The 11,540-nt window shown below is 38.1% G+C and overlaps 2 protein-coding genes across 3 annotated transcripts; both read right to left on the bottom strand.

The window, feature by feature from the left end:
• On the bottom strand, positions 800-3,843 carry LOC105155897. Its single transcript, XM_011071880.1, has 4 exons — positions 3,673-3,843; positions 2,920-3,591; positions 2,654-2,875; positions 800-874 (listed from the first exon to the last, which is right to left on the bottom strand). The coding sequence occupies exons 1-4, from the start codon at positions 3,841-3,843 to the stop codon at positions 800-802; spliced, it is 1,140 nt and encodes a 379-aa protein (XP_011070182.1).
• LOC105155704 (protein ROOT PRIMORDIUM DEFECTIVE 1) lies at positions 2,598-6,625 on the bottom strand. 2 transcript variants are annotated; one of them, XM_011071624.2, is made up of 2 exons: positions 6,373-6,625; positions 2,598-5,307 (listed from the first exon to the last, which is right to left on the bottom strand). In XM_011071624.2, exon 2 carries the CDS (start codon positions 5,259-5,261, stop codon positions 3,921-3,923), a length of 1,341 nt encoding a protein of 446 aa, XP_011069926.1. In that variant the 5' UTR covers positions 5,262-5,307; positions 6,373-6,625; the 3' UTR covers positions 2,598-3,920. The 2 variants fall into 2 exon arrangements, with proteins under 2 accessions (XP_011069926.1, XP_020547821.1); XM_020692162.1 differs by having other exon boundaries at positions 2,598-5,335.

Genomic DNA, 11,540 nt, shown 5'->3' on the forward strand with positions numbered 1-11,540 from the left:
TTAGACTAGAAATAATGTCTAAATAGACAGCAATAAACTTAAAAGTAATAGAATACATGAGCACACACAACATAACTCAGGAGTTGATGATAAAGCAAGCCAACAACAATTAATAATAGCTCAAGCGAGACCGCGTGGCGACTACAACAAAGGTTTAAGGTTTAGGCTGTCTGTTATTTTATGTTACATTGATTATGTGTGGTTTAGTATGATCAGCTTAACAACTACATATAAAAAGAGGCAAAAGGTTTCTGGTGAGTGGATTAAGGCTACCCTTTTGGTTTTGACTTCACCAGTACTCCATTCTCTATAGTATAAAATATTTCAGAAAATTAAGATATTCAAAGAGAATCTCAGAGAATGTTAGAAACTCAGATGGAAGAAGCCAACCAAGGGGTGGTTGAACATTTCAGTTTCTCTATCTATATTACGAGAAAGCAGAGACATACTCTACCACAAGAAGCAACAAATATAATAGTCCTAGAATATTTTTCTGTACTAGATGCAACTTAAAGTTATTGAATATTTAGGAACAACAACTATGGTTTGCTTGTATTTATATGTTTGTAAACTTATATTTCTTTCCTGGAAAAGAATGAGATGTCCTAAATTTCTAAGTCATCTGCATCTGGAATGACTGGGGCTATTGAATGATGATGTTGGTTCTTAGTTATAGCAATAATAAACCTTAGAAGGGCAAAAAAACCAAACTATCCGTCATGCATTCAGCAACCATACCATTGCTGTCTCAGCACATACAACTCAATTTCGAAGAACCATTAACAATCTCAATAAAGATTCAGATATAGACAAGCTCAACAAAGACCTTTGTAGCGGTGATCCCACAAAACACAACAGCTTCTTTCCAGTTTGTCTGGAAATTCAGTGTTTTATTAGTTTGAAACCTAAAAATGTCTCACAGTTATCACCTTGACAATGTATCTTAGCATCAGAAAGGCTTCCAAAGTCGAGCAATGAATTGGTCTACACAACAAATACATCATACATACGGATATGATTTCCTGATAAGAATGAAAATGCAGATTGAAGAAACTACAAGTAGCTGTAGGACGAGAACTATTATTTCCTAGTCATTCTACGTCTCCTAATTTTAGTTCAAGGGAGCAGAGGGGACATCATAGGAGGATTAAGAAATCAAAATATCCAATATGGTCCTACACATCAGTATTTAAAGGTATAATTAATTCAAATTCTTTCAATACATATTACAAACTCTGTTGCTGGGATAAGCAAAACAAAAATTAACCATTTTAGTACGAATGAGGGATATTAAGTATCAAAGATAAACACATACAAAGGAATAACAATAGGAGTACTACAAGTTCAATTTGAAAATAATCATGGCATAGCAATGAATTTGTTTTCTTAGTTTAGGAATATTCTAGGGCTTTGATGTATTACATATTTCTGTAGTTCATGATCAAGGACTCTTTTACGTTTTATGTATCAAAATAGTGTCAGGCACTATAAGTCAAGTTTCAGTAAGATCACCTTATTTTTCCTGATAACTTATAGTCCTTGAAATAGAACTTCGGGGCCAGTGTGCAAAGATGCATCACGTGTTATGTTTAGGGAGTCAGAAATTATCGGTGTATTTATTGGGATTTCAAAGAGCTTCTCAGTTTCTTTATGATAGTTTGATGCAATTCCAAAGGTATGCTGAGATGCTAGCTTTTCTAATTGCACTTAATCTTCTCTCCCATGTCATTCTTCCTTTTTCATATAAGTCTCAGTACCTTAATTCTTTCTTCTGTCTATAAACATCAAAAAAGCAGGCAAAAATTCTCAAGATTCTAAAGGACAAAATAAGGAGTAACCTAAATATGGGTAAAGACAGAGGAAACGTCTTTGCCATATGACATCAAGATGGAATAAGCAATATTCAAAATTGACGTTTAGACAGCCAGCATTCACTTTGAGAAGCCATTCATAAAGTACATGGATCAGAAAGGAAACAGGTATTAGCAGCACCATGTCACAATGCGTCAATATATCTGAAACTCAACAAAGCACACAAGAGGTAGTATAAATTATAATATGAGATACTTGTGATTGGTTTAGTCCCCACCCCCAAAAAAAATATGACTTCAAAAATAAAGTAAGAGAACAAAATGAATCAAGGGAATAGAATTAGAGACAAAGCCTGCATACACATATGAAAGCCTGTAATGAGGATTAAGAACCAAATATGTGTTTCCAATCGTTGAGCATATATGTGACTGCTTAAGGCAACTATGTGTTGAACCAAGGGAATGAAAATCAATCTAGTTCTAAGATCTTAACAACAGCATGAAATGTAAATTTAAAATTTGATTGACTGACATATGGCAAAGTAGATACATCGTACAGAAATGACTTATTACATTGACAAAAAGAATAACCAATCTGCTCTGTGACAAATGCTCCTGTCCCAGTCACATCAATTTATGTTAGAGCATCAACTATCTTAATACATTATCAGTTTGGAGCAGAAGGGAAAAAAAATAAGCACCACTGAAACTTAAGAAAATTAAAAAAAAGAAATGGTATCACTCTAAACAAACTAAAGAAATGTAAATTTCCACAGAGTAAGACGACTAAATTAACGGTAAACAAAAGAAAGCAACTTAATGCAGAAGAATAATCCTCCAACCTGAAGTAGCACAGATTGAGTTTGTATTCTTTTCCGCAATAGCATCATAGATGTGGCACCGCTCAATCTCTTCTTTGCTTTCTTTTTCGGCTTCATCTTTTTCTTGACAGATTGTGTTTCTATAATAGGACCTGGAGGCCCCCACTTTTGCAGTGCACTACCCCTCGGAGTAAGAGATGGCGGCAATCTCAAACTTTCACGAGGCAAAGGGTTCTGTGGCTTCTACACCAAGGTATTCTTCATAGAAAATCTAACCTTCTTTGCACTCTTCTCCTTATTCTTTGAAGTGGCAGCAACTTTAACATCTCAGCACCATCTGTGTCCATGTTGCCAGACTCCACCATATCTGCAGTTTTCGCTTTCTTCCTCTTATTAGTAAGCATTCTATTAGCTTTCACTGATATTAAGGGAGTATCAGAGGAATCTAGATCTTCGCCACTGTATGAACCAGCTTCAGTAGCAACTTTCACAAATTGTTTCTGAAGATTGGATATCACCGATCCATTTAAAGCCGCTGCACTTCCATCACTTTCCGGGTCATCAATCAGACTATTACCACGAGCAGTAAAAGACTTGGTGTTGAGATCTGAAGCCCCTTTCTCATCCTTTCTCTTCAGTTTATTCTTCTTCTTCTTTTTAGCCTTCTTATCATCTCTATCAACCCCTTTCTCCACTTCTTTTTGCTTCTTCAAGCTTCTATCATCAGACCTATCCTCATTTTCATGTACATCATTGGCCCCTTCTTGTGACCCCAATTCTGCAGTACAGTTACCAGTATTATACTCGACGGGGATTAACTGAGGCACCTCATCATCATCATCAGCACCACCAACAACATCACTGTGTTCAGGTATGGCAATTTCAATGCCAGGAGATTCCAACTCATTCTCCAACTTCAGAAACCCCTCATGCAACCCTATAGACAGTTTCCTGTTGCCCTGGACACATTCCACTGATGAACCAACCTCATAAAACCTAACTTACAACCCCATCCTCAAAGCAACCACCCCCAACAATACATCACCATCCTTTTCATCATAATCCACTCCCATCCTCTTCTTCAGCAAGATTTCCTTCCCCAGCTTCACCAATTCATCAAACACACAACTCTTCAACTTCCCTAACAATACCCTATTCTTACTCCTCATCAGGACCTCGAAAAAAGGCCTCAAAATAACATCAACCCCCATCCTCACTGGAAAATAATAATTATTTTTCTTTTGGGCCTTTTATTTGCAGTTGTCGGAGGTGGCTTGATCAGTCATGTTCAGTTATTGTATGCCCTGCAAACCTCCTCAATTTCCATTTCAGAACCATCTGTAGTTGAAGTACTCTCTAAAGAATGCATTGTCTCATCTTGCCCAAGTTCCAGTTGAACATGGTCATCTTCAGAATCACTTCCAAGCAAAGTCTTATCCTCCATGTCCGAGAGATCATCAAAACTCTCAATCTTCTTCTTCTTCCCCCTATAACCAATAAGATTCCTGACCTTTTCCTTCCAGACAACCAAAGGATGCTTCACAATTAACTCTGAACCATCATAAGCCTCATTCAGAAACACACTAAACCTCTTTCCCCTCTCAGAAACATAGAATATTCCGAAGTGCTTTAACAAAAGCCTCATTAGCTTCTGTGGCATGACAAACTCTCTTCTAAAATGTGTTAAATAATCAGTCACCAATCTTTTCTCGATTGTGAAGCTAAGCAACTCATGCATCACTGCAACAGCCCTCTTATCAAACTCAAGGGACCCAGCTTTTAAACCCCTAGCATCAGCATAAGGAGATAAATACTCCCTCTTCTGAAAATGCTCGATTTTTCCACCATATCTATAAACCTTCTTATAACTAGAGGGGAACTTCAATGGAAAAGCCAATTTAAGCAGTCCAGGGACATGCTCACTAACAATCTGCTCTTGCTTTAAACTCAATACTGTCTTTTCCAATTCTGTGATTGCCCAACTAGACTTCCAAGAAACAAGCTCCAAGTACTCCCCCTCATCATAAGGCTTAAATGGCTGAACCACCCGAAAGTTTTCTGGATAATTGTGAACCCATTGCTTCCTAAAATTCATTGGCAAGCCTAAGTCCCGCCTAAAATGTGCAATCTTATCAAGTGGTAACCGCTTATCTACAGCCATCATCAACATCCTAGTGACATTTTCAGCAGCTTTCTCACCATATTTTTCAATAATTTCCTCCTCCTCTTTCACCAATTTCTCAGCTTGTTCTGTCAACCCACACCAAACCACGCCCCTAAGGTCCTTATATAGCTCAAAAAGCTTAGGCGACTTCCGGAGGAAATCTGAGATTTTATGGGGCTTGGGGAGATTGATTTGCTTACGGTGTTGGTCAAGATTTCTTAAAGGGATGATGTTCTCCGGCTCCCCTTTGAGAACTTCGAACAAATACTGGATTTTGGAGATTACCTTATGTTTCTCCGCAGCGATTTCAAGGTCGTGCACGCGCTTGCTCTTGCTGCGGTCTTGAACCCTTTTGCTGGAGGTCATCCATCGGCATTGGACGTATGATAATCGTGTACAATAGTCATGAACAAAATCGTTCCTCATGAAAATTCTATAGTTTGAATTTAGTTGAGGCCGGGGCATTGTGCAGCAGAGAAAGTATCGTGCAGTTCAAGTGTTTGCACAAATGCTGCGATTGAAATTTCACTCGGTTACTCCTGGAAGGGTCATATTCTCGCTTAATAATTTTTAAAATTAATTACATATGCACCCCTCAAAAATATAAAATTATACTTTTTTTTCCAATAAAAGACTTTAGAAATTATACCTACAGTTAGAATATCTGTAAAAAATTAAAATTATTATTTATAAATACCTAACTAAATATTATTATGTGAAAAATACAATTTATTTGAAAATGTATGTGTTATGTAAAAGTTTAAAACTTAAATAAGTTAAATATATTTATAAATAATATTCAAGACGGTCTTGTCCCAATTCTGACCCACTAGGTCCCCAGAATAAAAACCTACCTGGGACCAAATCCAATAAAGTGGCGTTTATTTTGTGATATAAGTTATTTGGAATAAATTATTATTAGATCGATTGAAAAGTCCGATATTACTTGTCGGGATTTTACTTATTTTAGTTGTTTTTGTGAGAATTATCTAGGGGTGTAAACGAGCTGAACTCGACCATTTTTTATTGGTTTGAGCTGGAGCTCATGGCTTGAGCTCGAGAGCTTGAATCATATATAATGAGCTCGAGCTCGAGCTGAGCAAATTGTTTAGTTCAAGCCCCACCTTACACCCCACCAGTCTCCCCTTCACATACCAAATCAGTTCATATCCATTTTCATCTCTTGAAGCACCAAACCAACACAGAAAATAAAAAACTTGGTGTATAAGAATAATATTCTAGCATTCAAGAATTACATATATCTCCAATAACAAAGATTTAACAATGATAAACTTTAAATATATGTTCAAAACCCAAACGAAAAAGTGCTGATTGTAATATTATTTTTATTCTTGCGAACACCCCAAAAGGGTTTTTCCAGAATAGCTCGAAATGCAATCGGATATTTTTGGAGAGTTCAATAATATGAATTAGTGCTGATTGTAAACAAAAATATTAACAAGTATAAAAAGACTAGAACAACAAAAAAATTAAAGCACCATTTTCTGCTCATAAGCGCCGCCCACACACACACAAGCCGACGGTGAGACCAAGACTATGAGATATAATGACAAACCTGTTCGAGCTTCTTGCTTGGCCGACACAACAGCATTCGCCTTCCTCGTTGCCGGTGGTAGATGGATTGGGGCAATCGTTGGTTCGGGGCTAGGCTTTTAGCCGTTAGATTTGGTGGTTATGTTGCATCTTCCACAGAGGTCAAGGGTTCGAGTGTTAGTGGGCTGAGAGAGAAGAAGAGAAGAAAACAATGAGAAGAGTAAGAAATAAATTGGGATTTTAGAATTTAGAGGAATGAGAGGAGGGAGAAAGAAATTGAGGTTTTAAAATTTAGAGTTGTGAGAAAGAAATAGAAAGAGAGAATGTATATATTTTTAAATAAAGTTGTTGGTGAGATTAAAATTGTTGGATTGTATATTTCTTTAACAAAATTATTTTGTTATAAATAAATAATATTAAATATTATTATATTAATTATAAAAAAATATTAAATATATGGTACAATATTTTAATTTATTATTTTAAATATAAAATACTAATTAGTTTAATAATATAATTTGTAAAAGTTTAGAAAATATTTTACATTTTAAATCATCAAATACTTGCATATACTTTTGTAGAGTTATTAATGTTAGCCAAAAAAAAAAAAAAACTAAACATGAGTTATTTTTCTTGGTATCCTTGAAACTTGTGTGGCAGCCTCCAATATTACTAGGGTCCAACAAAGTATTTGTCCTTGGTGGAGTGGTTTGTTGATTATACTATTGTTGGTAGTCGTATTTAGTTAACTTGGAATGATTCTGAGATTGGGGTGGAAATTCTTAATGTTAGTGATCAATTAATACATTGCTGAGTTACTAATAGATTAATTCATCAACAACACTTGATTACTTTTGTCTTTGGAATGAATGATGTGATTAACAGGAGGACTTTGTGGGGAGACGTATGTACACTTGCTCATTTGAACCATGGTTTGTGATGGGAGATTTCAATGCTGTGCTTGATATGAGTGAGATTTGTGGAGCTTCCGGTGATATTAGGCAAGCCATGGAGGAAATCGATGCATGCATCATGGAGGCAGGACTTATTACGCTTCTTGCGCAAGGTGAGCCATTCGCTTGACACAATTGTAGCCCGAATGGACGGAGTTTATGGAAGCGGCTTGATAGAGTGTTGACCAATGATACAGTCATGCAATGTTAGCCAAATGCTTGTTATTTGAGCCTTGCTCCAAGTACCTCGAATCATTGTCCTTTCCTAATCCATGGCGGCACGCGGTTAAACTGCATAAGTGTATTCCGATTTGATAACTATTTAGCTTCCTCGCCTGATTTTCTTGATGCAGTTCACTCGGTTTGGAGGCACACTATTGTAGGCACATCTATGTTTGCGGTTACGAGGAAGCTCCATGCCCTTAAACCTGTTTTTAGGGCTCTTCGACAGGGCAAAGGAGATTTTTCATTAAATGTTAAGTTAGCAAGGGAATTCCTTGCTAATGCCCAGGAGCTCTTGACGAGAAACCGACAGGACGAGCTTCTCTTGTAGCTTGAGAATTGCTGCAAACTTGTCTATATGCGTGCCGTAAAACTAGAACAAATCATGCTACAACAACGGGTCAAGATGCATAGATGAAAGGGAGAGATCAATGCTCGCGTATTTTCTTAAAAAAAGTGGCTGTCAGCCGAGCATTAAAGCGTATCTTTCAAATTACGGACTCAGATGGGAATATGTTCACTATTCAAGATGATGTTATTGCTGAATTTATTCGTTATTTTTTCAGCATTTGTTAGGTGGTGAACATCGGGATAGGATGGTGAACATTGCACACCTGCGGCCGTGGGCGAGGCATGTGCTGATGATTAAGGAGGGTGATGTACTCACAGCACACGTTACTCGAGATGAAGTGAAGGAAGCCATCTTTGACATTGAGGAGGACAAAGCACCAGGCCGGATGGATATTCTGCAAGTTTCTATAAATCTGCATGGCCTATTGTGGGACAGGAAATAACGAATGCCGTCTTGGAATTCTTTCAACATGGGCAACTACTAAGACAAGTTAACACGACAATCATTTTCTTAATTCCCAGGGTACATAATCCCTTGACTGTTGGTGATTTTCGTCTTATATCCTATTGTAATGTGCTGCATAAAGCGATTACTAAGATTCTAGTGAAACGCATTAGAGTGGTGCTTAATAAATTGATTAGCCCCTAGGCAAAATGCATTTGCATGGGGCCTCTCCATTGGGGACAATGTATTACTTGCTCAGGAACTGTTATCAGGGTATAACCAACAGTGCACTCCACCCCAGCGTGCGTTGAAAGTGGATCTGAGAAGGCTTATGATATGGTGGAGTGGGATTTCCTATTTGCGACACTACAACTTTTTTAATTTCCCAAAAAAATTCATTGGCTGGATTCGGGAGTTTGTCACCACCCCTTCTTTCTCGATTGCTCTCAATGGGGGTATTCATAGTTTCTTTACAAGGGCTAGAGGGCTGAGACAAGGTGATCTCATGTCTCCTTATATCTTTGTTTTGATTATGGAGGTGCTAGAACTAATCTATCAGCAAAGAATAGAGCAAGATGGTGGATTCCTTTACTATTGGGGATGCGGTGAGATTGGTTATTCCAACTCTCTTTTGCTGATGATTTGCTCCTATTTTGCCGAGCGGATGAGGGATCAATCCGGTTGTTCAAAGAGGGATTGGAGATGTTTGCTTCATTGTCCGAGCTTCATACTAATGCTGCCAAGAGTCATATTATCTTCTCACGTTCTGCATATCCAATGTGAGATATCCTCATTATCATCCTTGGTTTCAGGAGGGAACACTTTTCGTCACTTATTTATGTCTGGCAGTCACTTCGTCTAAGCTTACAATCACTGATTGTAAACCATTGTTGCTGAAAATAGACAAGCGGCTATGAGGTTGGGACGCCCTTCAGTTGTCCTTTGCAGCAAGGATTCAACTGATAAAATCGATACTTATGGCTCTTCAGATCTACTGGGCGATGACATTTATTTTGCCAAAAGGGATTATCAAGAAAATTGAGAAGCGGCTCCACAACTTTCTATGGAAAGGAACATCAACCACTAGTTACCTTAAGGTTGCTTGGACACAAGTGTGTCGACCGATTGAGGAGGGTGGCTAAGGACTTAAGGATCTTACTGGACTTAATTTGGCCTTTATGACTCGGCATATATGGAAGGTGGTCAATTCGAACCCTGACTCTTTAGTTTTGCGATTAACTCGGTGTGACTGCGTAGTAAATCTATGTGGATGGTTGATGCTAGATTGGGAGCTTCGGGGTTGGAGGAAGCTCCTTCAATTACATAGTACGTTGCAGTCGCATATATAGTATATGGTTGGAGATGGTGAGAGGATATCGCTATGGCACGATCCATGGCATCCCCTGGGGCCGTTTATTCAACATGTCCCTCTCGGCTCCTCACTTACTCGCACGCGCGGGGATGATTTACTTCGGGTGGTCATCCAGGATGGGGAGTGGTGCTGGCCTAGGATGAGGAATGCTTCCATGTTCGATGTCACGAGGCTTTTACCTTCAATTAGAGGCGGTCGAGATTCTATTTCCCTTAATGGCGGTTCTTATGCCAATAAAAGCGTCTACAATATTTTTCAACAGATGGGCCCGAAGGTAGGCGGGTCTTCACTGCTTATGAGCCCTTTCAAGGCCCCCGAAACACTTTTATACTATAGTTAGCATTGCATGAGAGGCTCTCCACCATGGATGGGCCGTGGCCTCAGCATCTCCATGGTCAGTGTGTATTATGTTCCAATGGCACTATTGATACTCACCAACACCTGTTCTTTTGTTGCCCTTATGCTAGACAGTATGTTCAACTGTTGCGACGTGAGGTCTGCTTCTCTCGGACCACTAGAGGACGAACCATTGATGTATTGATTGCTGCACGAAGATGGAGGGAAAAACATGTTATCAATGCTGCCTATCGTAATCTTTTGGCATCCCTTGTGTATCACATTTGGCAAGAACGGAATTGACGGAGGTATCAACAACTGGATCGCGATGCAGCGTCCCTTGCTCGGATTATTCTTGATGAGCTTAGACTCCGTATACTTAGTGCTGAACTACCTCATAGCATTAGTACTATCGCCTTATATAGAGTATGGCGGATACCATGGCCTATTTAAATTGTCATCTGATTTTGTACACTCTGTACCTTTCCTTTACTTAATGAAATTTATCATTGCTGAAAAAAAGATTGGACATAGATATTTCGAAATTATATTGAATAGTGGAATGATGTGAAATCATCGATGGTGGTAAGACCCTAGATCAAAAACTTATTGTGGTACTATCCCAAATTATATGAAATGTTATCACCAAATTAGTTGGGTCCAATCATGCAAAAACACCAAAAATTGCCACATATTCCCAATCACTTGCGTTTACCAGACGATATTCGGGTGTGTTTGCCGTGCTTACCACATATTCCTAGTCATTTGAATTTATTGGATGATATTCGGGTGTGTTTGCCAATCCAAGTTCATGTGATATTTGGACTGAGTAATTTGGTAATACCATTTCATATAATCGGGGACGGTATTCCGATCATTTTTTATCTGGGGTCTTACCACCATCACTGATTGCATGTCGTTCCACTATGCAATGTAGTTCCGATGGAATCATGTCCATTCTTGTTCATGATGTCCCCATCTATTGGTAAACATAAACGCCGTTCACTTATCAATGGATTTGGGAGAATGTCTTCAATCATGCCAAATCGTCGAAGAACCCTTTCAGGTGGATGCATTCCACAATTGCATAGTGTATTAACAAACATCTTATATGCTATGGTGTTCGTAAGGTATAAAACGTCAGTGATTGTATATCAAGCCTTCCGCCATCATATGTTGGTCCAAATAAACTACAATATTATACCATTTAATCAATACACTTGGATCTATATGTTAAGTAATAGACTATGTATAAAGAACATCAGCACCACATACCTCATTCTTTCATTCGATCTAACGGTATTCCCAACAATGTGGAGGGCATTTTGAGTCATATGGATTCGGGATATATGAGATGACCACCTATAAAAATAAAAGCACCAAAAAAAAAATTAACTAAATAGTTACATATTTATTTTACTATTATAATTATTGATCAATAAACATACCGTGCAACATATGGTGGGACAAGGAGCATGTTTTCATCATCAATTATTGTTGGCCGTAATTTT

Source organism: Sesamum indicum, linkage group LG2 (genome assembly GCF_000512975.1).
Source record: "Sesamum indicum cultivar Zhongzhi No. 13 linkage group LG2, S_indicum_v1.0, whole genome shotgun sequence".
In the NCBI taxonomy this organism is placed as follows: Eukaryota; Viridiplantae; Streptophyta; class Magnoliopsida; order Lamiales; family Pedaliaceae; genus Sesamum; species Sesamum indicum.

What these genes read in the sequence shown, in the direction of transcription:
- LOC105155897 (XM_011071880.1), bottom strand. Translation starts at nt 3,843, where the DNA reads ATGGGGGTTGATGTTATTTTGAGGCCTTTTTTCGAGGTCCTGATGAGG. An exon ending in ATGATGAAAAGGATGGTGAT is followed by an intron (nt 3,592 to 3,672) that starts GTATTGTTGGGG and finishes GAATGTGTCCAG; the next exon opens with GGCAACAGGAAACTGTCTAT. An exon ending in CTCAATCTGTGCTACTTCAG is followed by an intron (nt 875 to 2,653) that starts GTTGGAGGATTA and finishes CTGAATTTCCAG; the next exon opens with ACAAACTGGAAAGAAGCTGT.
- LOC105155704 (XM_011071624.2), bottom strand. Translation starts at nt 5,261, where the DNA reads ATGCCCCGGCCTCAACTAAATTCAAACTATAGAATTTTCATGAGGAAC.